General features: G+C 45.0%; 1 protein-coding gene across 1 annotated transcript in view; it reads right to left on the bottom strand.

Annotated features, from left to right (window-relative positions):
• Positions 1-26,905, bottom strand: part of LOC141167056 (complement C3-like) — a 275,580-nt gene that overhangs the window by 182,654 nt on the left and 66,021 nt on the right. The window contains exon 12 of the mRNA XM_073654383.1: positions 25,182-25,394. Coding sequence (XP_073510484.1) covers positions 25,182-25,394 — 213 coding nt within the window. The remainder of the gene's footprint in view (positions 1-25,181; positions 25,395-26,905) is intronic.

Raw genomic sequence — 26,905 nt, 5'->3', positions numbered from 1 at the left:
TGTTACGGTTTGAGTGCTGAACACTTGACGGTCCCACGGTTGGCAAGTTGGAACTGTGAGATTCACTACGTGCACCACTGGTGTTTTGTGGAAAAGCACATGTAAGATTCTGCAACAGTCTCTGCTGATACTCCTGCATGCGTGCATCCCTTTCTATGGCAGGAATAATTTCGGCAAATTTACTTTTGTACCGGGGATCTAACAGTGTGGCAACCCAGTAGTCAGGATTATTTCTAATTCTCACAATTCGAGGGTCATGTTGCAGGTAGTGCAGCAAGAAGGCACTCATGTGTGTTGCGCATCCAGGAGCACCAAGTCCCTGTTGTGTTGGTGGCTAGGTAACAATCATGCTTCCTTCCTGTGTCCTCTCCCCCCAACCTCGCACAACAAAAATGTGATCAAGGTCTCCCTCATCTGATGAGTCTTCCATCAGTTCGTCCTCCACTTCTTCCTGGGCTCCTGCACCTTCCTCACTAGTTTGGCTGCTACCATGCGCCCTGGTAAAACCATCTCCCCCACCCTCACATGCCTGCCGCCTTGGTGCTGCCGACCGTCTGGACCTTGCAGATGTTAGCCCTTCCGCATACAACTCCTCCTCCTCTACTTCCTCCACCTCCTCTTGTGCCACCACCTGACTCCGAATTCTGTTTAACATGTGCTCCAGCATGTAAATCACCGGAATAGTCATGCTGATAATGGCATCTTCAGCACTAAACATCTTCGTCGCCATTTCAAAACTGTGCAGAAGGGTGCATAGTTCCCTGATCTGAGACCACTCCTCCAGCGTGATTTGCCCCACCTCTGGATCTTGTTGGCCCAGGCTATACGTCAGAACGTATTGCACCAGGGCTTGTCGGTGCTGCCACAGTCGCTGCAGCATGTGCAGAGTTGAATTGCACCGGGTAGGCACATCGCATTTTAGCCGGTGAAGTGGCAGGCCCAACGACTTCTGTAGAGATGTAAGTCGCTGAGCTGCGGGATGCGAACGGCGGAAGTGAGCACACAGCGACCGTGCCCTCTGCAGAAGGCCATCTAGTCTGGGATAGTGGGCTAAAAATTGCTGGACAACCAGGTTCAACACGTGAGCCATACAAGGCACGTGTGTGACATTGCCCCGGCGAAGGGCCGCACCCAGGTTTGCAGCATTGTCGCACACGGCCTTCCCTGGTTTCAGGTCCAGTGGAGACGACCATTCATGAAATTGGTTCTCCAGAGCTGACCACAACTCCTCAGCTGTGTGACTCACATTTCCCAGACATTTCAAAGTAAAAACCGCCTGATGACGTTGAGCCCTACTGCCAGCATAGTAAGGAGGTGTGCAGGATCCCTTCTGCGCAGTTAGAAAGCTTGTGGCATGACCAGACAGTCTTTGGGTGCAGGTGGAAGACCGAGAGGAGGTTGAGGAGGCAGAAGCAGTGGAGGAACTTTGACATAAAGAGGATTGACGCACAACTCGTGGGGACGGCAAGACTTGGACAGCAGCCCCTTGTCCTGCTGTCACCATAGTTACCCAGTGCCCAGTCAGCGACATGTAACGCCCCTGTCCATGCCTACTCGTCCAAGTGTCTGTGGTGAAATGCACCCTGTCACACACAGAGTTTCTCAAAGAAGCGGTGATGTTGTGTGCGACATGCTGGTGGAGCGCAGGCACACCTTTCTTTGAGAAGTAGTGCCGACTGGGCATCTGGTACTGGGGCACTGCAACGGACATAAGGTCTCGAAAATCCTCTGTGTCCACCAGGCGGAAAGGCAGCATTTCTGTAGCCAAGAGCTTGCAGATGGTGAAATTCAACCTCTTAGGTTTCTCATGGCTAGGAGGAAATGGTCTTTTACTTGTCCACATCTGAGGGACCGAGGGCTGGCTATTGTGCTTAGACGGGGTTGATAAGGGTGTCCCCGGCAATCTGCCGGTCTGTGAGGAAGATGCAGGCGGACATGTTAGGTTGCCTTGATCCAAAGGTGGTGCTATCGATGTCGGACAGCGCTCAACACCAGCTGGTGTTACCACCTCCAAAGAAAATGATGACCTGCCAATCACGCTGGCTGTTGCGGGTAAAGAGGTGGCAGGTCTGCGCCCCAAAACAGGTGTGACTGCTGTCCCCCCAGTCACAGAGGATGAAGAAGCCGCGGATGCACAAGATATGGCAGACGGTGGTTGGCCCGGCCGGCTAGGCCGCATTGTGGCACACTGAGCTTCCCACTGCAACTTATGCTTCATGTCCATGTGCCGGTTCATGCATGAAGTACTCAAACTATGTATTTTTTGGCCTCTACTTAGCTTTTGCTGACAAATGTTACAGATAACATGAGTTGGGTCATCTTTATCGATCTGAAAAAATACCCAGGCTATGCAAGGCTTAGCACCCATGCGACCTGAAGAGCCACCACGACTTGTGGTGAGAGGCACAGTTGTGTTTGAGGATGCAGTTGTTGACGTGCTTCCAGTACTACGTCTCTGTCCAGGAAGGCGCAACCTGACCTCGTCGTCACTAGCATCTTCCTCCACCTCCTCTGCTGACCTCATCTCTTGGCTGACTGTGGGTTGACAGTAAGTGGGATCTCCAACCTCATCATCATCACCCTGTGCGTTATCACACCCGTCGTCCTCAGAGCCAACCTGTTCCTGCCCTGACAAAAAACTAAAGTTGTCGCTCCAATCAGGTATTTGAGTCTCATCATCGTCTTCCTCATTGTCTCCACCAACAGGAGTTACAGTTTGGGAATGAGGGTCTTGTCACGGGTGTGTTGCCACGAAGATCGTCACGAGTACACAGCCTGACTTCTCGCAGCTGACTTGTTGGTGCTTTGTGTTTTTTCGGCAGTGTAGGAGTTAATTCTCTCTCTCTCTGGGCTAGCTGAGGTCCAGCCTCGCCCAGCTGCAATCAATGCTTCTTTAGTGAGACTCCTTTATATTCCTGCAGGTCTGTTTGGGAGGTGTCGGTGAAAGCTTTTCATTCTGACTTACAGAGCGGATCGTGGTGTTTGGAGTTGCTGAGATAAGTGCATTTGGAAGTGTTTTTTCCCTTTCCTCGCTTTATCATTTATCTCCTTTCCCGTTGGTGTTCCCTCTGTTGTAGTTGTGTAGAAGTTGTATGCAAGGTGGTTTTGGTTTTTCCCTTGTACTGTCTCGTTCGTCTAAATACTGTGTGTGGGCATATTATTTCTGGTTCCCTATTGTTGTGATCGGGGTCCTTCTCAGGACTAGATTACTTAGGTGCAGGGATCCTCAGGAGGTAGGGGTTACGCTGGCGGCCTGGACCTCTGTACCTTTAACAGTACCTCCAGGTTGAGGGGTTAGTCAGGGTCCCAGCTTAGGGTCAGCTTAGGCCCCCTACCTCCAGTATTCTGTGACAGTGTGACATTTTCACCGACCATCTTAGTTTTCTCCAGCTACCATGGATCCAGTAGCCGGTCTAGCTCGGCAGTTGCAGAGTTTGTCCATGGGGCTGGCGGACGTTAAGTCCAAGGTTTTGCATCCTCCGGAGCAAGCCGGACCAGAACCTAAAGTAGCTCTCCCTGACAGGTTCACTGGGGGGCGGGACAAGTTTTTTGTTTTCCGGGAGGCATGCAAATTGTACTTTCGGCTGCGGCCTCGGTCATCGGGCAGTGAAGAACAAAGGGTGGGAATTGTCATCTCGCTCCTACAAGGGGACCCTCAATCTTGGGCGTTCTCTCTTCCCCCAAGCTCCCCGGTTCTCCAGTCAGTGGATAGGTTTTTCGCTGCTCTGGGACTCGTATATGATGACCCAGATCGGATCTCCCTTGCTGAGTCTAAGTTACGTAGGATTCAGCAGGGAGATCGTCCGGCGGAGGAATTCTGTTCGGAGTTCCGTAGGTGGGCTACGGACACCCAGTGGAATGACCCGGCTCTTAGGAGCCAGTTTTGTCATGGTTTATCCGACAAATTACAGGATGTGTTGGCACAGTATGACTCTCCCGCGTCACTGGAAGCCGCTATGGCCCTTGCTATTCGTGTTGACAGACGGCTTCGGGAGAGGTGCGGGATAACTCTACCCCCTGTAATGTCTCCACCTCCTACAAGGTCCCCTCATATGGTGGTTCCCCTGGTCAGTCCGGAGGAGCCTATGCAATTAGGAGGGACATCATTTCGGGGAAGGGGACCGGTGGTGCGCCATAAGACAGGAAGGTGTTTCCTCTGCGGGAAAAAGGGACATTTTATTGGGGGGTGTCCATCCCGTCCCTTGCAGAGTAAAGAGTCGTCGAAAAAACTGTTGATCCCAGGTTGTGTGGTGGACGGCAATCTGGGAGTAGGTATTTCGTCCCTAGGTTCGTCTCAGTTTCTCGTACCGGCGGAGGTGGTGGTGGGTACGAGAACTGAGAGGATATCTGTTCTTCTGGATAGTGGGGCCGGGGCTAATCTGGTTGATGCTCGGTTTGCCCGGGTTCAAGGTATGCGATTGAGTGAGTTGGCTAAACCCATCCCCATATTCTCGATCGATGCCAGGCCTCTCGGTCAGGGAAGTTTTTTGCAAGCTGTGCATGGTGTAAAACTTCAAGTGGGGGCAATACATAAAGAACTGTTGTCTTGCTACGTGTTGGAGGGTCTTCCCACTCCTATAGTGTTGGGCCTTCCTTGGTTAGCTAAGCATAACCCGGTTATTAATTGGCAAACCAGAGAGATAAGCCAATGGAGTAAATTCTGTAATAAAAACTGCATGAACACGGTCATCGGTGCAGTTACTCCTTGGGTCTTACCTCCATTTCTGGCGGACTTTGAGGATGTATTCTCGGAGAATGGGTGTCAGGAACTACCTCCTCATCGCGAGTATGACTGTTCTGTAAAACTGCTCCCTGAGGCCAAGTTACCTAAAGCTAGGTTGTATAACCTTTCTGCTCCTGAGAGGCAGGCCATGAAGGATTATATTTCTGAAAGTCTGGCTAAGGGGCATATTAGACCTTCATCTTCACCGGTGGCCGCGGGGTTCTTCTTTGTTAAGAAGAAAGATGGAGGCCTACGCCCTTGCCTGGATTTCCGTGAACTTAATCGGATTACGGTCCGAGATCCGTATCCGCTCCCACTTATTCCCGATCTCTTTAATCAGATCGTGGGCGCCAAATGGTTCTCTAAGTTGGATCTCAGGGGGGCGTACAATCTGATTAGGATGAAGGAGGGGGATGAGTGGAAGACGGCTTTTAACACTCCGGAGGGGCATTATGAGAACCTTGTCATGCCATTCGGTCTGACTAATGCCCCGGCGGTGTTTCAACACTTTGTTAATGATATTTTTCGCCACCTGGTGGGACAGTTTGTTGTCATATATCTGGATGATATCTTAATTTACTCGCCGGATCTGGTGTCTCATCAGGAGCACGTTAGACAGGTGTTACAGATCTTGCGGGATAATAAACTGTATGCCAAGTGGGAAAAGTGTGTGTTCGCCGTACAGGAACTCCAGTTTTTAGGCTTCCTGGTTTCAGCGTCCGGTTTTCGTATGGACCCTGGGAAAGTGCGGGCAGTTCTTGAGTGGGATCGGCCGGAGAATCTTAAGGCACTACAACGTTTCCTGGGGTTTGCTAACTATTACCGGAAGTTCATTCGTAATTTCTCGTCCATGGTTAAGCCTCTCACAGACATGACTAAAAAGGGGACGGATTTTTCTAGGTGGTCTGACAAGGCTTGTCAAGCATTCTCCTCCTTGAAAAAATGTTTTGCCTCGGCACCCATTCTCATTCAACCTGATGCGTCTCAGCCATTCTTTGTAGAGGTAGACGCTTCCGAGGTAGGGGTGGGAGCAGTATTGTCACAGGGTTCGTCCCCTGGTAAGTGGCATCCATGCGCCTTTTTCTCTAAAAAGTTGTCGTCCGCTGAGAGGAATTACGATGTCGGCAATAGGGAACTCTTGGCCATTAAGTTAGCTTTTGAGGAGTGGCGCCATTTTTTGGAGGGGGCAGTTCATCCGGTCACCGTCATCACCGATCACAAGAACCTGCTATATCTGGAGTCCGCTAAACGTCTGAATCCCAGACAAGCTAGGTGGTCATTGTTTTTTACCAGGTTTAATTTCGTCGTTACATATCGTCCTGGGTCTAAAAATGTAAAGGCGGATGCCTTATCTCGCAGTTTCCCTGGGGCCGGGAATACGGACGACCCGATTCCTATTCTTCAGGAGGGGGTGGTGGTTTCGGCAGTATGCTCTGAGCTGGAGGAGGAGATATTGGAGGCTCAGGGGGACGCCCCTGTTGGACCTTCGGGGAGACTGTTCGTTCCAGATCAGTTGCGACAAAAGGTGATCGAGGCACACCATAACTCAGTTTTTGCAGGACACCCGGGGAGTAAAGCAACTGTGGATCTCCTCTCGCGTCGGTTTTGGTGGCCTAACTTACATAAAGAGGTGGTAACTTTTGTCGCGTCCTGTGGGGTTTGTGCACGCTCTAAGACCTCACATACCCGTCCGTCTGGGGCCCTCTTACCTTTGAAGATCCCGGAGCGTCCTTGGACTCATCTGTCTATGGACTTTATTACGGACCTCCCTCCGTCTTCGGGTAAAACGGTCATACTCGTTGTAGTGGACAGGTTCAGCAAGATGGCACATTTTATCGCTCTTCCGGCTCTTCCTAATGCTAAAACTCTTGCGCAGGTATTCATTGGGGAGATTGTGAGGCTTCACGGGGTACCCTCCGAGGTGGTGTCTGATCGGGGGTCTCAGTTTGTGTCCAAGTTCTGGAAGGCGTTTTGTGCTCGGCGGGGGATGCATTTGTCATTCTCGTCGGCTTTTCATCCTCAGACCAATGGTCAGACGGAACGTATGAACCAGAGCTTGGAGACATATCTTCGGTGTTTTGTGTCAGAGAACCAGGAGGACTGGGCTTCTTTCCTACCTCTGGCAGAGTTTGCTCTCAATAATAGGCGGAGCGAGTCCACTGGTAAGTCCCCGTTTTTTGGGGCATATGGTTTTCACCCCCAGTTTTGTACTTTCAGTAGGGGGGGCTCTTCGGGGGTTCCGGAGGAGGAACGATTTTCCTCATCTCTCGCTTCAGTATGGAGAGGGGTGCTGAAGAATCTGAATACTATGGGGAACCGATACAAACGTATGGCTGATAGGAGGAGAGTGTCTGGTCCGGACCTAAGTGTGAACGATCAGGTATGGTTGTCTACCAGGAATATTAAACTTAAGGTTCCCTCCTGGAAACTGGGTCCCAGGTTCATCGGGCCGTACAGAATCAGTTCTGTTATTAATCCGGTGGCATTCCGTCTTGACCTCCCCCCTACGTTTAAAATTCACAACGTGTTTCACAGATCATTGCTTAAGAGGTATGTGGCGCCGGTGGTACCGTCACCTTTACCTCCCCCTCCTGTGGTTGTCAATGGTAACTTGGAGTTCCAGGTATCGAGGGTCATTGATTCACGCTTTAATCGCCGGTCCCTTCAGTACTTGGTTCATTGGAAGGGGTATGGTCCTGAGGAGAGGATGTGGGTTCCTGCGTCGGATATTAACGCAGACCGATTAGTTCGGGCCTTCCACTCGACTCACCCGGATAAACCTGGCCCTGAGGGTCCGGAGGCCCCTCGTAGAAGGAGGGGTACTGTCACGGGTGTGTTGCCACGAAGATCGTCACGAGTACACAGCCTGACTTCTCGCAGCTGACTTGTTGGTGCTTTGTGTTTTTTCGGCAGTGTAGGAGTTAATTCTCTCTCTCTCTGGGCTAGCTGAGGTCCAGCCTCGCCCAGCTGCAATCAATGCTTCTTTAGTGAGACTCCTTTATATTCCTGCAGGTCTGTTTGGGAGGTGTCGGTGAAAGCTTTTCATTCTGACTTACAGAGCGGATCGTGGTGTTTGGAGTTGCTGAGATAAGTGCATTTGGAAGTGTTTTTTCCCTTTCCTCGCTTTATCATTTATCTCCTTTCCCGTTGGTGTTCCCTCTGTTGTAGTTGTGTAGAAGTTGTATGCAAGGTGGTTTTGGTTTTTCCCTTGTACTGTCTCGTTCGTCTAAATACTGTGTGTGGGCATATTATTTCTGGTTCCCTATTGTTGTGATCGGGGTCCTTCTCAGGACTAGATTACTTAGGTGCAGGGATCCTCAGGAGGTAGGGGTTACGCTGGCGGCCTGGACCTCTGTACCTTTAACAGTACCTCCAGGTTGAGGGGTTAGTCAGGGTCCCAGCTTAGGGTCAGCTTAGGCCCCCTACCTCCAGTATTCTGTGACAGTGTGACAGGTCTACATTATGGTCAGAACCTTCTGCATCTGGTCCTGGATCCGACTCATAAAGATTCTGGGCACCAGTGCAGATCATTTCCTCGTCTGGATTCACAGAAGCGCTGGAGTCGACCTCTGATTCCCAGGCTATAGTATGAGTAAACAGCTCTGCAGACTCAACCATCTGTTCTACCTCATACTCAGACGGGCAGCTGGAGATTTGGGAGCTGTGAGGAAGCAAGTGCGATTGGGGTGACACCTTTGAGGACTGGAGTATTTGTGATGTTGAAGTTGATGTGGAGGAGAGCCCACTTAAAGGAGCACTTGATATCCGTTGAAGCACCTGCTGTTTTTGTGCCTCATCTGGAATTTGTAGTGATTGGCGTGGCCATAAGAAAGGGATCTTATCACATTGTCCGCTAAAAGAAGTAGACATTTTAGTTTGGCTGGAAGATGGTCTTTCTTCTGCAGATGTTACTGTTGCTTTAACACCTACCCCACGGACACAACCTTTTTTCCCCTTCCCAACACGCCTATTCCCCTTTCCACCAGCAGCAGGCCTTTTTCCACTCATTTTGGTGGTTAACTAATTCACAACTCTGGAGTTGTTTGCACAAAAAAACAATGGATGGGAACCGAGCAGAGCTGAGTGGCCAAACTGTGGTATTAGGCCAAAACTATTGGCTGGGTTAGATGCAGAAAAAAATTATATTCGATTTGCAACCTGATGGAGGTCAGTATAGATGGACTAATAGAACAAGTCCCACACACAGCTAGAAGCCCAAATATTTTTTCAGAGGTAGATGCAGAAAAAAAATATATTCAGTTTGCAACCTGATGGAGGTCAGTATAGATGGACTAATAGAGAAAGTCCCACACACTGCTAGAAGGCCAAATATTTTTTCAGAGGTAGATGCAGAAAAAAATTATATTCAGTTTGCAACCTGATGGAGGTCTGTATAGATGGATTAATAGAACAAGTCCCACACACAGCTAGAAGCCCAATATTTTTTCAGAGCTAGATGCAGAAAAAAAATATATTCAGTTTGCAACCTGATGGAGGTCTGTATAGATGGATTAATAGAACAAGTCCCACACACAGCTAGAAGCCCAATATTTTTTCAGAGGTAGATGCAGAAAAAAAATATATTCAGTTTGCAACCTGATGGAGGTCAGTATAGATGGACTAATAGAGAAAGTCCCACACACTGCTAGAAGGCCAAATATTTTTTCAGAGCTAGATGCAGAAAAAAATGATATTCAGTTTGCAACCTGATGGAGGTCAGTATAGATGGACTAATAGAACAAGTCCCACACACAGCTAGAAGCCCAAATATTTTTTCAGAGGTAGATGCAGATAAAAATTATTTTTAATTTGCAACCTGATGGAGGTCAGTATAGATGGACTAATAGAGAAAGTCCCACACACAGCTAGAAGCCCAAATATTTTTTCAGAGGTAGATGCAGATAAAAATTATTTTTAATTTGCAACCTGATGGAGGTCAGTATAGATGGACTAATAGAGAAAGTCCCACACACTGCTAGAAGGCCAAATATTTTTTCAGAGCTAGATGCAGAAAAAAATTATATTCAGTTTGCAACCTGATGGAGGTCAGTATAGATGGACTAATAGAACAAGTCCCACACACTGCTTGAAGCCCAAATATTTTTTCAGAGCTAGATGCAGAAAAAAATTATATTCAATTTGCAACCTGATGGAGGTCAGTATAGATGGACTAATAGAATGATGCTATGTCCAAAAGATTTTACTTCACTAGGTGCAGTAAAAAAATTGGTATTCTATACACAGGTGGTATATCTTGCAACATAGATAGGCTACTCCACTGACTAACACACTCTGCAATAGGGCAAAAAGGATTAGCTTTGCTAGATTCAGCCAAATGCTGTGAAAAACTTGCACAGCACTGGCACAGACCTGCCTGGCAAAAACTGATAGGAACTGATGTAACCTAGTCCTGAAAAGGACTGCAATTACAATTAGTCTCTACTCCCACAATCTATCTATTTAAGAGCACAGACCTGCCTGATAAAAGTCGTAGGAAATGCTGTAACCTAGTCCTTAAAAGGACTGCAGTCACAACTATTCCCTACTCCCAAGCTATCTGTAGATTTGTGCGAAAATTGGCTTGAAATTAACAAGGTATAGCACACACAGCAACAGCGGTGCCGTCTAACACGCAGCTGCAGCAGTGAGAAAATGGTGGCGACGGGGAAAATGGCTTGGTCTTATAGGGCAAGGACATGTGACATACACTGCCAATGACACATGCCCTTGCTTGTGTGAAAAACAGCAGTTCGCTCCGTGTGTGCGCTGCTGATAGGCTGAATTTTTCTCAAATCGTTCGTGTTCGCCGAACGGCTCGAACACCGCCCAAAACAGCTCGAATTTGAGATTGGCGAACAGTTCGAGTAGAACAACGCTCATCTCTATTCATAATGCCATGCACACGGTCAAGCAGTCCAGTGCCAGAGGCAGCAAAGCAACCCCAAAACAGCAGGGAACCTCCACCATGTTTGACTGTAGGGACAGTGTTATTTTCTTTGAATGCCTCTTTTTTTTTCCTGTACACTCTATGTTGATGCTTTTTGCCCAAAAGCTCTACTTTTGTCTTATCTGACAAGAGAACATTCTTCCAAAACGTTTTAGGCTTTCTCAGGTAAGTTTTGGCAAACTCCAGCCTGGCTTTTTTATGTCTCGGGGTAAGAAGTGGGGTCTTCCTGGGTATCCTACCATACAGTCCCTTTTCATTCAGACGCCGACGGATAGTACGGGTTGACACTGTTGTACCCTCGGACTGCAGGGCAGCTTGAACTTGTTTGGATGTTAGTCGAGGTTCTTTATCCACCATCCGCACAATCTTGCGTTGAAATCTCTCGTCAATTTTTATATCCGTCCGCATCTAGGGAGGTTAGCCACAGTGCCATGGGCTTTAAACTTCTTGATGACACTGCGCACGGAAGACACAGGAACATTCAGGTCTTTGGAGATGGACTTGTAGCCTTGAGATTGCTCATGCTTCCTCACAATTTGGTTTCTCAAGTCCTCAGACAGTTCTTTGGTCTTCGTCTTTTCCCCATGCTCAATGTGGTACACACAAGGACACTGGACAGAGGTTGAGTCAACTTTAATCAATGTTAACTGGCTGCAAGTGTGATTTGGTTATTGCCAACACCTGTTAGGTGCCACAGGTAAGTTACAGGTGCTGTTACTTACACAAATTAGAGAAGCATCACATGATTTTTCAAACAGTGCCAATACTTTTGTCCACCCCCTTTTTTAGGTTTGGTGTGGAATTATATCCAATTTGGCTTTAGGACAATTCTTTTTGTGTTTTTTCATTGAAGACAAATTAAATGAAGAGAATAATACCAAAGAATTTGTGATTGCAATCATTTTCATTATCTGACAGAATTGCAGGGGTGCCAATACTTTTGGCCACCACTGTAGGACCAATATTATAGTAGTTATGTTCTTAAACATAAGAGCAGTATTATAGTAGTTATATTCTTATACATAGGAGCAGTATTATGTTACTTATATTCTTATATATAGGAGCAGCATTATAGTACTTATAATCCTGTACATAGGAGCAGTATTATAGTAGTTATATTCTTGAACATAGGGGGCAGTATTATCGTAGTTACATTCTTGTACATAGGAGCAGTATTATAGTAGTTATATTCTTGTACATAGGAGCAGTATTATAGTAGTTATATTCTTGAACATAGGGGCAGTATTATCATAGTTATATTCTTGTATATAGGAGCAGTATTATAGTTGTTATATTCTTGTACATAGGGGCAGTATTATAGTAGTCATATTCTTAAACATAGGAGCAGGATTATAGTAGTTATATTCTTATATATAGGGGCAGTATTATAGTAGTTATATTCTTATATATAGGAGCAGTATTATAGTAGTTATATTCTTGTACATAGGAGCAGTATTATAGTAGATATATTCTTGTACATAGGAGCTGTATGATAGTAGTAATATTCTTGTACATAAGAGCAGTATTATAGTAATTATATTCTTATACATAGGAGCATTATTATAGTAGTTATATTCTTATACATAGGAGCAGTGTTATAGTAGTTAAATTCTTGTTCATAGGAGCAGTATTATAGTAGTTATATTCTTGTACATAGGGGGCAGTAATTTAGTAGTTATATTCTTGTACATTGGAGCAGTATTATCGTAGTTATATTCTTATACATAGGGGCAGTATTATAGGCGTTATATTCTTGTACATAGGGGGCAGTATTATAGTAGTTATATTCTTGTATATTGGAGCAGTATTATAGTAGTTATATTCCTGTACATAGGAGCAGTATTAAAAGTAGTTATATTCTTGTATATTGGAGCAGTATTATAGTAGTTATATTCTTATATGTAGGAGCAGTATTATAGTAGTCACATTCTTGTTCATATGAGCAGTATTATAGTAATTATATTCTTGTACATAGTAGTAGTGTTATAGTAGTTATATTGGTATATATTGGGGGCATTATTATATTATTTATATTCTTTTACAATGGACCAGCGTCATAGTAGTTATATTCTTGTACATAAGAGCTGCATTATAGTAGTTATATTCTTGTACATAAGAGCAGTATTATAGTAGTTAAATTCTTGTTCATAAGAGCAGTATTATAGTAGTTAAATTGTTAAACATAGGAGCAGTATTATAGTAGCTATATTCTTATATATAAGGGCAGTATTATAGTAGTTGTATTCTTGTACATAGGAGCAGTATTATAGAAGGTATATTCTTCTACACAGGAGCAGTATTATAGTAGTTATATTCTTGTATATTGGAGCAGTATTATAGTAGTTATATTCTTGTACATAGGAGCAGTATTATAGTAGTTATATTCTTATACATAGGAGCAGTGTTATAGTAGTTATATTCTTGTTCATAGGAGCAGTATTATAGTAGTTATATTCTTGTACATAGGGGGCAGTATTATAGTAGTTATATTCCTGTACATTGGAGCAGTATTATCGTAGTTATATTCTTATACATAGGGGGCAGTATTATAGTAGTCATATTCTTGCTCATAGGAGCAGTTTTATAGTAGTTATATTCTTATACAAAGAGGCAGTATTATAATAGTTATATTCTTGTATATTGGAGCAGTATTATAGTAGTTATATTCCTGTACATAGGAGCAGTATTAAAAGTAGTTATATTCTTGTATATTGGAGCAGTATTATAGTAGTTATATTCTTATACATAGGAGCAGTATTATAGTAGTCATATTCTTGTTCATATGAGCAGTATTATAGTAATTATATTCTTGTACATAGTAGTAGTGTTATAGTAGTTATATTCTTGTACATAAGAGCAGTATTATAGTAGTTAAATTCTTGTACATAAGAGCAGTATTTTAGTAGTGAAATTGTTAAACATAGGAACAGTATTATAGTAGCTATATTCTTATATATAAGCGCAGTATTATAGTAGTTGTATTCTTGTACATAGGAGCAGTATTATAGTAGTTATAGTCTTGTACACAGGAGCAGTTGTATAGTAGTCATATTCTTGTACATAGGAGCCGTAGTATAGTAGTTATATTCTTGTTTATAGGAGCAGTATTATAGTAGTTATATTCTTGAACATAGGAGCAGTATTATAGTATTTATAGTCTTGTATATAGGAGCAGTATTATAGCAATTATATTCTTGCACATAGAAGCAGTACTATAGTAGTTATATTCTTATACATAGGAGCAGCAATATAGTAGTTATATTCTAGTACATAGGGGGCAGTATTATAATAGTTATATTCTTGTACATAGGAGCAGTATTATAGCAGTTATATTCTTGTACATAGGGGCAGTATTATAGTACTTATATTCTTGTACATAGGGGGCAGTATTATAGAAGTTATATTCTTGTACATATTAGCAGCATTATAGTTGTTATATTCCTGTACATAGGGGCAGTATTATAGTAGTTATGTTGTTGTGCATAGAAGCAGTATTATAGTAGTTATGATCTTATACATAGAAGCAGCATTATAGTAGTTATATTCCTGTACATAGCGGCATTATTATAGCAGTTATAATCTTGTACATAAGGGGGCTGTATTATCGTAGTTATATTCTTGTGCATAGGGGCATTATTATAGTAGTTATATTCTTGTGCATAGGGGCAGTATTATAGTAGTTATATTCTTATACATACACACAGCATTATAGTAGTTGTATTCTTGTACATAGGGGCAGTATTATAGCAGTTATAATCTTGTACATAAGGGGGCAGTATTATCGTAGTTATATTCTTGTGCATAGGGGCAGTATTATAGTACTTATATTCTTGTACATAGGGGCAGTATTATAGTAGTTATATTCTTATACATAGAGGCAGCATTATAGTAGTTATATTCTTGTATATAGGGGCAGTATTATAACAGTTATATTCTTGTACATAAGGGGGCAGTATTATCGCATTTATATTCTTGTGCATAGGGGCAGTATTATAGTAGTTATATTCTTGTACATAGGGGCAGTATTATAGTAGTTATATTCTTAAACATAGGAGCAGTATTATAGTAGTTATATTCTTATATGTAGGGGCAGTATTATAGTAGTTATATTCCTGTACATAGGGGCATTATTATAGCAGTTATAATCTTGTACATAGGGGGCTGTATTATCGTAGTTATATTCTTGTACATAGGGGGCAGTATTATAGTAGTTATATTCTTATGCATAGGGGCAGTATTATAGTAGTTATATTCTTATACATAGACGCAGCATTATAGTAGTTGTATTCTTGCACATAGGGGCAGTATTATAGCAGTTATAATCTTGTACATAAGGGGGCAGTATTATCGTAGTTATATTCTTGTGCATAGGGGCAGTATTATAGTAGTTATATTCTTGTACATAGGGGGAGCATTATAGTAGTTATATTCTTATACATAGAGGCAGCATTATAGTATTTATATTCTTGTATATAGGGGCAGTATTATAACAGTTATATTCTTGTACATAAGGGGGCAGTATTATCGTATTTATATTCTTGTGCATAGGGGCAGTTTTATAGTCGTTATATTCTTGTACATAGGGGCAGTATTATAGTAGTTATATTCTTAAACCTAGGAGCAGTATTATAGTAGTTATATTCTTATATATAGGGGCAGTATTATAGTAGTTATTAGTGTTGAGCGAGCACTAAAATTCTCGGGTGCTCGAAGCTCGGGCCGAGCTCAATTTTATACTCGGGTGCTCGACCCGAGCAACGAGCTCAATGTTAATCTATGGGAGACCCCAGCATTTTTGCGGCGGCACCCCCGGCAGTCTGTAGAAAGCCTAAAAAGTGCCCAAAACGATAGTGACAGTGCTCAAAAGACATGGGGACAGCATGGGCATCGCCCCAGGAAGCATTTCTGACCCCCAGGTCACTGCTGTCAACAACGTGGTCAGAAGTATTAAGCCACTTTTACGGGCTCACAATAAAACATTCAAAACAGAAACTGAAACGGTTTTCCTGTGAAATATGTTAAGGAACTTCCTTTCCAGGGTAAAGACTTGTGTGTAAGGTAAAATAAATAACCGATTACAAAAATTCTCCGCCACACCTTGGGCTATGTTTACAAGTAGCATTTTTTATGCGTTTTTGCACTTTTTTATTGCTTTCAACCGTGACAAATGCATTCACCGGTAAATGTCAATTTAACATTTTACAATCTTATCTGGCCATGTGCTGTGTGACACATGCATACAGTGCTGAAAAGACATGAGAACAGCATGGGGAAGAACCCTGGAAGCATCTCTGACACCCAGGTCACTGCCTAAAAGTGTGCCCATCAGAAGTGATCCTTGCCGCATCAGAAGATGCAGACTTGCAACAATCCCTGTGCAAGTCCTTGTTCCAGGGCAGTGTTCAATTGTACCTCCTCCATTCCTTCCAATGCAAGCGCAAGTATGCAGCCTGCCACCCACCCACCCCCAGGCTGCAATACCGCACTGCTTGCTTGCTTGCACTTGAAATTGGGTGTCCACACACGGTCCCCAGCCGCCTGGGAGCGGCCGGGTGTCCATAAATGGTCCCCAGCTGCCCCTATTTCTCCTTGGAACTTCCCCCTACACTTTTCTTAGCCGGGCCTGCTTTAGAGCAGCATTGGACGAGCCCACCAGAGAACCAGACTCCTCCGGTGGGCCCTGGCTTCTCCATCAGGGGAGTTGAGAGAGCCAAGGTGAGGAGCATGATGATGATGATAGAAGTTAGCATCTGCTTTGGTTTCTTGGAATGCAAGCGTAAGTGTGCAAACTGCCACCCACCCACCCCAGGCTGCAATACCATACTGCTAGTTTGCTTGCACTTGAAATTGGGCCTTTTAGGCATGTGGAGGCAGACGCCGGCCACCTGTCATGGCTGCGTCGGCGGCCTGGTATCCATACTCAGTCCCCAGCCGCCAGGCGGCCGGGTGTCCACGCTCAGTCCCCAGCCGCCAGGGGGCGGCCGGGTGTCCATACTTGGTCCCCAGCCACCCCGCGGCCAGGTGTCCACACACGGTCCCCAGCCACCGGGGAGTGGCCGGGTGTCCATAAACGGTCCCCAGCCGCCCCTATTTCTCCTTGCAACTTCCCCCCACACTTTTCTTAGCCCGGCCTGCTTTAGGGCAGCATTGGACGAGCCCACCAGAGAACCACACTCCTCCGGTGGGCCATGGCTTCTCCATCAGGGGAGTTGAGAGTGACAAGGTGAGGAGCATGATGATGATGATAGAAGTTAGCATCTGCTTTGTTTTCTTGGAATGCAAGCGCATGTATGTAGTTTTGGCGCATATCCTACCTCCTCCGAGGATTGCTGGATGTTTTCCTCCTACTATCCCAGTTCTATGACTCCTGTTAAAACAAAGCTTCAGGTGATGAATGATGGATGAGGTGGTGGCAAAGGAGAAAGAGCAGGAGGAACAGGGACCATTCGCATCAATATCAGGCCAGTCAACCACACATGTCTTGTAGGATATGTTTCTGTACCAAAAGGAGAGGTTCGGCTACACAGTTATAGGGCATGCAGTGAGTGCAATGCCTACCAAAAATTTCGAGGCACTCCAATGCCCCTTCGAAGTGACATGGAGGTCAGAGGGCCTTAACTAAACCGGATTACAGCATACTAAAAACCTTCTACCCATTATTGGGGAGTGGGTCTCCCTTAGTGTTCACCTATGCATTGAAAAGGAAAAGCTGACTAAAATTAGGAGGAAATGCAATGCCCGTTGGAAGAATGGTGGAGTGCTCAGTGGAATAAAAAGACAATATCAATGCCCCTTGAAAAAGTGGTGGAGGTCGCAGTATCTTAAAAGACGGTTTTAATGCCCCTGGGAAAAGTGGTGGAGTTCGCAATAGCTTAACAAGACGGTTTTAATGCTCCTTGGATGAGACGTGGAGGTCGCAGTGGAATAAAAAGGCAATATCAATGCCCCTTGGAAAAGTGGTGGAGGTCGCAGTAGCTTAACAAGACAGTTTTAATGCCCCTTGGAAGAGACGTGGAGGTCGCAGCAGTTTAACAACATGGTTTTAATGCCCCTTGGAAGAGACGTGGAGGTCGCAGTAGCTTAACAAGACGGTTTTAATGCCCCTGGGAAAAGTGGTGGAGGTTGCAGTAGCTTAATAAGACGGTTTTAATGCCCCTTGGAAGAGACGTGGACTTCGCAGTGGAATAAAAAGACAATATCAATGCCCCTGGGAAAAGTGGTGGAGGTCGCAGTAGCTTAACAAAATGGTTTTAATGCCTCTTGGAAGAGACGTGGAGGTCGCAGTAGCTTAACAAGATGGTTTTAATGCCCCTTGGAAGAGACGTGGAGGTCGCAGTAGCTTAACAAAACGGTTTTAATGCCCCTTGGAAAAGTGGTGGAGGTTGCAGTAGCTTAACAAGACGGTTTTAATGCCCCTTGGAAGAGATGTGGAGGTCGCAGTAGCTTAACAAGACGGTTTTAATGCCCCTTGGTAGAGACGTGGAGGTCGCAGTGGAATAAAAAGACAATATCAATGCCCCTGGGAAAAGTGGTGGAGGTCGCAGTAGCTTAACAAGATGGTTTTAATGCCCCTTGGAAGAGACATGGAGGTCGCAGCAGCTTAAGAAGACGGTTTTAATGCCCCGGGGAAAAGTGGTGGAGGTTGCAGTAGCTTAACATGACGCTTTTCATGCACCTTGGAAGAATGGTGGAGGTCGCAGTGGAATAGAAAGACAATATCAATGCCACTGGGAAAAGTGGTGGAGGTCAAAGTAGCTTAACAAGACAGTTTTCATGCCCCTTACAAGAGCCATGCAGTACAGCATATTATAAACATTATTCCCATTATTGGGGAGTGGGTCTCCCTTAGTCTTTGCCTATGCCTTCCAAGCAAAAGCTGCCAAAAATTAGGAAGGAGGAACTTGCAATGCTGGCAACACGGACCACGGTCACCCTGGTGGTATAGTCGTTGTGGAGGCTGAGGATAAGGAGAAGAGCAAAATACAGCCGAAATGAGGAAGCGTATACCCATGTGTGGGTGTGAAGCGGTGCATGGGAATACGCCTCCCGAAATAACACAGTGGATTTGACTTTATGTTACTCTGCTGTCATTTGGTGGTGATGAGAATTATGGCCCAATCCAGCCCTTGTTCATTTTGATAAGGGTCAGCTTGTCAGCATTGTCAGTTGACAGGCGAGTGCGCTTATCAGTTATAATTCCACCAGCGGCACTAAAAACACGCTCCGATAACAGACTAGTGGCAGGGCAGGCCAGGACCTCCAAGGCGTACAGAGCGAGTTCATTCCAAGTGTCCAGCTTGGATACCCAATAATTAAAAGGCACAGAGGAATCACGGAGGATGCTAGTACGGTCGGCAAGGTACTTCCTAACCATCTTTTGAAATTTTCCACTCCTTGGGAGAGTACCCCGCGCCTCAGGGCCAGTAAGCTGGGCGGGTCTCAGAAAACTGTCCCAGAATGTTGACAGTGTTCCCCTGCCTCTGGTGGATTGGAGTTGCATCTCTCTTGCCTGTACGCCTTGGTTGGTCAAGGAACTGTGACCTCTGCCGCTAGCGTGTTCAGATGGGAATTTTTTTAACAGTTCTGCAGCAAGGGCCTTCTGGTACTGCCCTATTTTTGTAGACCTCTCCACCTCAGGAATAAGAGAGTGAAAGTTCTCCTTGTAGCGGTGGTATAAAAGTGTCACCAACCAGTAATGACTGTCACCCAACATTTTGACAACGCGAGGGTCACGGTTAAGGCAGCGTAACATAAAGTCAGCCATGCGTGCCAGACTGGTAATGGTCAAGACTTCCGTGTCCTCACCAAGATGACGACTGACCATGCTCTTATCCTCCTCCTCCTCCTCCCCCCTGTCCTCAGTCCACCCACACTGAACCGTCTGTATGACAGTTGTACAGGTACTACCGTCTACAGCGCATGATACCGGCTCCTGTTCTTCCTCCTCCTCCTCCATTCCCTCATTGTCCCCCAATGCACATTCGGATGAGATGAGGCTGTGCTGTGTGTAATCGCCCATTACGGGTTCTTGATCCATCTCATCATACTCTGGCTGCAATGCCTCCTCTTTAATTCTCTGCAGAGAGCGTTGCAAAAGACAGACAAGTGGGATGCTGACACTAATTATGGCATCATCACCACTCACCATCTTGGTGGACTCCTCAAAGTTTGTCAGGATGGTACATATGTCAGACATCCAGGTCCAATCCTGAGGTCTTATGTGTGGAGTCTGACCTGAATATCGATGGCCTTGTTGCAGCTGGTACTCCACAACTGCTCTCTTCTGCCCACAAATCCTTTGCAACATGTGGAGGGTAGAGTTCCAATGTGTGGGGACATCACTCACAAGTTGGTGTGCCAGAAGCTGCAAACACTGCTGCAACACAGCAAGGGTGGCGGAAGCTGTAGCCGATTTGTGAAAATGAGCTGACAGGCGGCGTATTTTCACGAGCAGATCTGGCAACTCGGGGTAAAATTTAAGAAACCGCTGAACTACGAGGTTAAGCAAATGAGCCAGGCATGGTACGTGTGTGATCTCGCCTCGCCTCAGAGCCGCCACCAGGTTACGGCCATTGTCATACATGACCATGCCTGGATGTAGGTTCAGCGGTCTCAGCCACAGATCTGCCTGCTCTTTCACAGCTGTCCACAACTCACAAGCAGTGTGAGGTTTATCACCTAAGCTTATGAGTTTCAGCACAGCCTGTTGCCGCATGGCTGAGGCAGTACTGCAGTGCTTCCAGCTTGTAACTGATGTGGTGATATCTGAGATGGAGGCTGAACATGAGGAGGAGGAGGAGGATGATGCTCAGGAGCTGTACACTGTGGGGGCAACTCTGACTGACATAGGGCCCCCAATCCTCGGTGTGGGGAGGATGTGTTCCGTCCCAAGGTCCGACGGGGTCCTGGCTTCCACTATGTTTACCCAGTGTGCCGTCAGGGAGATGTACCGTCCCTGGCCACAAGCACTTGTCCACGTGTTCGTTGTCAGGTGGATTCTCCCACTAACTGCGTTGTTGAGGGCACGGCAGATGTTTTGGGACACGTGCTTGTGTAGTGTGGGGATGGCACACTGGGCAAAATAGTGTCGGCTGGGGACCGAGTACCAAGGGACGGCCACTGCCATAGGGTTGCGGAAGGATTCCGTCTCCACCAGCCTAAAAGGCAGCATTTCCAACGCAAGCAGTCGTGAAATGTGCGAATTTAGGACTGTGGCCTGTGGGGCATTGGCTGAAAATTTGCGCTTTCGTTCAAAGCTCTGGGATATGGACAATTGAACGCTGTGGTGGGATGTGGACGTGGACGTTGATGCTGTTTCTTGAGAAACTGCCATAACAAGTGAAGACTGAGAGGAGGGGACATTTTTGCATGCAGTATGGACAGGGGATTGCCTTGCACGCACAACAGGGGGTTCTCTTACACGCACAACAGCGGAAGAAGCAGTGGTAACACCCGCTGACACTGGTCGTGGACCCTGCGGTTCGCCCCATAAAGTCGGGTGCTTTGCTTCCATGTGCCTGATCATGCTGGTGGTGGTCAGGCTGGTAGATTTGTCACCCCTGCTGATGCTGGCATAGCAGGTGGTACGAATGGCCTTTTTGGGGTTATCATCAGAGTCTTTAAAAAAATTCCAGACTCTGGAAGACCTACCGGTTGTACTGGCAACGTCCCTCGTGTTGGTGTTACGGGGAACTGTTGTCTGCCTTCTGTGTGCGGCCACCACACTGCTTCTTCCTGCCTGTTGGGGTAATCTGCCTCCCTCCCCCTGTGTGCTGCTGGCCTCGCTCTGCGTGTCCTCCTGCCACGTTGGGTCAGTTACTAGATCATCCACCACCTCCTCCTCTTCCACTTGCGCACCACGATCCTCCTCCTCACTTTGTGGCAATTGTGTCTCGTCATCGTCCACCTCTTGTGACAAATTACCAGCGTCGACTTCCTCTGGCCGTGGCTGTTCAAATATTTGGCCATCGCTACAGGGGATCTCCTCTTCCACCACTTCAAGCGGAGCAGGCGAGGGACACAAATATGGAAATGGACCAGTGAACAGCTCTTCAGAGTGTCCAAGTGTGGGATCAGTTGCTGTCTGACGACACTCGGTATGGTGGGAGGAAGGAGCATCAGGGTGAGGAGGAGTATGTGGTCGAGACTCACGGCTACTAAAACTTGACCATGTGGAAGACAGACCGGAGGTGGTGGTGCCCAGGTAACTGGAAGTATTAGCTGCTATCCAATTAATAACCTGTTCACACTGATCAGTTTGCAATACTGGTGTTGTAGTGTGGTTCCTTAGTAATTCGGTCAAGAAGTGGGAGCGAGAAGATGTGGCTGTTGGTTGTGGCGCATTTTCACCTTGGCCACGGCCCCGTCCTTTACACGCACCATCACCAGAACGTCCAGTTCCACGTCCCTTGCCACTCCCCTTGCCCATTGTAAATGAAGTAAAATAGCTTACACTCGCACTATCAATGGAAAAAGGGTAATAAAAAGGAGATTAGAACCGTGGAAGAGGAAAACCACAGTTCTATTCCTCTGGCCTACAACAGACTCTTTTAAACAGATATATTGGTGTCTTACCAGTCAGGGAGACACTATTACAGTTTTTTTTTACGGCAAAAAATGCCAAAAGCAGGATAATACAGAGATTTGAGCCGTGGAACTGCAAAACCATTGTTATAGTTATGTGGCATACACCAGAATCTTTTAAACAGATGTATTGGTGTCTGACCCGTCAGGGAGACACTATTACTGTTTATTTTTAAGGCAAAAAATGCCAAAAGCAGGATAATACAGAGATTTGACCCGTGGAACTGCAAAACCACAGTTATAGTTATGTGGCGTACACCAGAATATTTTAAACAGATATATTGGTGTCTGACCAGTCAGGGAGACACTATTACAGTTTTTTTTATGGCAAAAAATGCCAAAAGCAGGATAATACAGAGATTTGACCCATGGAACTGCAAAACCATAGTTCTATTTCTCTGGCCTACACCAGACTCTTTTAAACAGATATATTGGTGTCTGAACAGTCACAGACACACTCAATTTTTTTTTTTGGGGGGGGGGAATACCAAAAGGTTAATAAGACGCGTATTTGTACAGTCTGACTGAGGAAAAAAAAAATACAGGATTTAGATGAATAAAAAAATAATTTTTCCTGAGACCGGGGTGATAAGTCTAGCAATTTGACCAACAGGAGCACGCAGGACTGTAATGCAGTGTTTGCTGGTATAACCACTGCGTCTCCTATACAGCCTGCCTGCCTGATATCTGGGATGGATATTAGTCCTGAGAAGGACTGTTTGTTTGATTTGGCAGGCTTTAGAGACCCTACACTACCTATTTTGCACTATATATCTCTATCTAACTCAGCAGCACCCTCTCTACACTGGCTGATCCAGAGCGACTGTGTCCAAGATGGCGGCGCCCGGTTTTAAATACTCGAGGTGACGCTGTGCGGCCAGCCAATCACTGTAATGTCCACAAACAACATGGCTGCGGCATTACAGTGACTGGCTGGCAATCCCTGCATGTTCATTGGCTCTGTAAAGAGCGCCAAACATGCAGGGCGGAGACCCGAGCTCCCGCCCGAGTAACCCGGAAATGCTCGGTGCTCGCCGAACATCCCGAGTAGTGAGATGCCCGAGCGGGTAACGAGCAGTGTCGAGCATGCTCGCTCAACACTAGTAGTTATATTCTTGTACATAGGAGCAGTATTATACTAGTTATATTCTTGTACATAGGAGCAGTATTATTGTAGTTATATTCTCGTACATAGGAGCAGTATTATAGTAGTTATATTCTTGTACATAGGGGGCAGTATTATAGTAGTTATATTCTTGTACATAGGGGGCAGTATTATAGTAGTTATATTCTTGTACATAGGAGCAGTATTATAGTAGTTATATTCTTGTACATTGGAGCAGTATTATAGTAGTTATATTCTTGTACATTGGAGCAGTATTATAGTAGTTATATTCTTGTACTTAGGGAGCAGTATTATAGTAGTTATATTCTTGTACATAGGGGGCAGTATTATAGTAGTTATATTCTTGTACATAGGGGGCAGTATTATAGTAGTTATATTCTTGTACATAGGAGCAGTATTATAGTAGTTATATTCTTGTACATTGGAGCAGTATTATAGTAGTTATATTCTTGTACATTGGAGCAGTATTATAGTAGTTATATTCCTGTACATAGGGGGGCAGTATTATAGTAGTTATATTCTTGTACATAGGGGCAGTATTATAGTAGTTATATTCTTGTACATAGGGGGCAGTAATATAGTAGTTATATTCTTGTACATAGGAGCAGTATTATAGTAGTTATATTCTTGTACTTAGGGAGCAGTATTATAGTAGTTATATTCTTGTACAAAGGGGGGCAGTATTATAGTAGTTATATTCTTGTACATAGGGGGCAGTATTATAGTAGTTATATTCTTGCACATAGGGGGCAGTATTATAGTAGTTATATTCTTGTAGATGGGGCAGTATTATAGTAGTTATATTCTTGTACATAGGAGCAGTAATATAGTAGTTATATTCTTGTATATAGGAGCAGTATTATAGTAGTTATATTCTTATACATAGGAGCAGTATTATAGTAGTTATATTCTTGTACATAGGGGCAGTATTATAGTACTTATATTCTTGTACATAGGGGGCAGTATTATAGTAGTTATATTCTTGTACATAGGGGCAGTATTATAGTAGTTATATTCTTGTACATAGGGAGGCAGTATTATAGCAGTTATATTCTTGTACATAGGGGCAGTATTATAGTAGTTATATTCTTGTAGATGGGGGGCAGTATTATAGTAGTTATATTCTTGTACATAGGGGGCAGTATTATAGTAGTTATATTCTTGTACATAGGGGGGCAGTATTGTAGTTGTTATATTCTTGTACATAGGGGGCAGTATTATAGTAGTTATATTCTTGTACATTGGAGCACTATTATAGTAGTAATATTCTTATACATAGGGGGCAGTATTATAGTAGTTATATTCTTGTACATAGGGGGCAGTATTGTAGTAGTTATATTCTTGTACATAGGAGCAGTATTATAGTATTTATATTCTTGTACATAGGAGCAGTATTATTGTAGTTATATTCTTGTACATAGGAGCATTATTATAGTAGTTATATTCTTGTACATAGGGGGCAGTATTATAGTAGTTATATTCTTGTACATAGGGGGCAGTATTATAGTAGTTATAGTCTTGTACATAGGGGGCAGTACTGTAGTAGTTATATTCTTGTACATAGGGGGCAGTATTACAGTAGTTATGTACTTGTACATATGGGGGCAGTATTATAGTAGTATTATTATTATCTGTTAGTGTAATAGTAAAGTACTGGTAGTAAGTTTTGATTATCTTTCTACATTCCCAATGGTAATGGTACTGAGCACAGCAGAAAATGTTGCCAATATTAATTGTTAAATGAAATAGTATTGCATCTGTATTTGACTTATGCCATATCTATAATTAAGAATTTTCTGTACCAGGTAGGTGAACTGTAGTATTTGCTTCTGAATTTCTCCATTTTTATTCAGGATGTTGAAATGTACAAACACTTGTTTTCCAAGTTCCAGCCGACTATTAGTGATACTGATGTGTAAGTAATTCTGATGTCCATTGGATGCTTTATATGCCTCCACGGAGAGAGTTTCAGATCCTTGTCTTACGTGTTGTAATCCAGTCACGTTTGTCTTCACCTAGAAGGCAAAATTATAGAACTGAAGAGCATGGCTGGTTCACTTCAGATACTGCGCCACCCCATGGTCTATAGTTTGTATTGCCAGTTGTAAGGGGGTTGTCCACTACTCAGACAACCCCTTCCCACTTGCTTTATTTCCCCTTATAAAATAAAAACAGCCTGTAGTCACCTACTGTGACAATGCTTTCCCAGTGATGATGGCACCTGCAGCCAATCAGCAGCTGCTTCACTCTCACTTCCTTTGCACAAAACTGTCATTCAGAGGAAGTCATAGAGTTAGAAGCTCTCAGGTAGTGTTTTCAGAAATACTGCAAGTGTCACAAGCATCACCAAAAAGACAGGGGGAGCTTAGGGAGATAAATAAGTAGCTTACACATAACTGGACAGACTTTGCTGCCGGCTTCAAGCTCTATGATAGGGACAGGCTGCACCTCCCTGGGAAGGGTGCAGCTGTGCTTGGGGAAAAAATGGTCAGACGGATGGAGGAGCTTTTAAACTAGGATCTGGGGGGAGGGAGGGTAGTTGTGCTAAGAGAATAGATAGAGTAGATAGAGAGAGTGAGACAGTAGGGGTTAATGAGGATTTAGGGGGGCTGGGATACGCAAGGAAAATAGGGAACTGAGTAGAATTGACAAAAGTCTAGCTTTTGAGGATCTTTTGGTCTACTCTACTTTGTCAGGCATGTCCTATTTAAGTGATTTCTTGCTTGAGAACAGGTGTGGCAGTAATCAGGCCTGTGTGTGGCTAGGGAAACTGAGCTCAGATTTCAAAAGATTTGATAAAACAGAGTTAATTTAAGGGGGGGATTACTTTTTCACACAGAGCCCTGTTGGTTTGAATTTTTTTACCCTTAATAATAAAGATCTTCATTTAAAAACTGCGCTTTGTGTTTACTTTTTCACACCATTGTATACCGCACACAGCATTCACACACTGGCCATATACCACACACAGCACTCACACACTGGCCGTATACCGCACACAGCACTCACACACAGGCCGTATACTGCACACAGCCCTCACACACTGGCCATATACCGCACACAGCACTCACACACGGGCCGTATACCGCACACAGCACTCACACACCAGCTGTAAACTGCACACAGCACTCACACACCGGCCGTATACTGCACACAGCACTCACACACCGGCCGTATATCGCACACACCACTCACACACCAGCCATATACCGCACACAGCACTCACACACTGGCCATGTACCGCACACAGCACTCACACACTGGCCGTATACCGCACACAGCACTCACACACTGGCCGTATACCGCACACAGCACTCACACACTGGCCGTATACCGCACACAGCACTCACACACAGGCCATATACCGCACACAGCACTCACACACAGGCCGTACACCGCACACAGCACTCACACACTGGCCATATACCGCACAGAGCACTCACACGCAAGCCGTATACTGCACACAGCACTCACACACAGGCCATATACCGCACACAGCCCTCACACACTGGCCATATACCGCACA

This window comes from Phyllobates terribilis, unplaced genomic scaffold (genome assembly GCF_046119375.1).
Source record: "Phyllobates terribilis strain yellow unplaced genomic scaffold, ASM4611937v1 Scaffold_11__3_contigs__length_659146591, whole genome shotgun sequence".
NCBI classification, from domain to species: Eukaryota; Metazoa; Chordata; class Amphibia; order Anura; family Dendrobatidae; genus Phyllobates; species Phyllobates terribilis.
The sequence above is the reverse complement of the archived record's forward strand: the minus strand, read 5'-3'. Positions and strand labels throughout refer to the sequence as shown.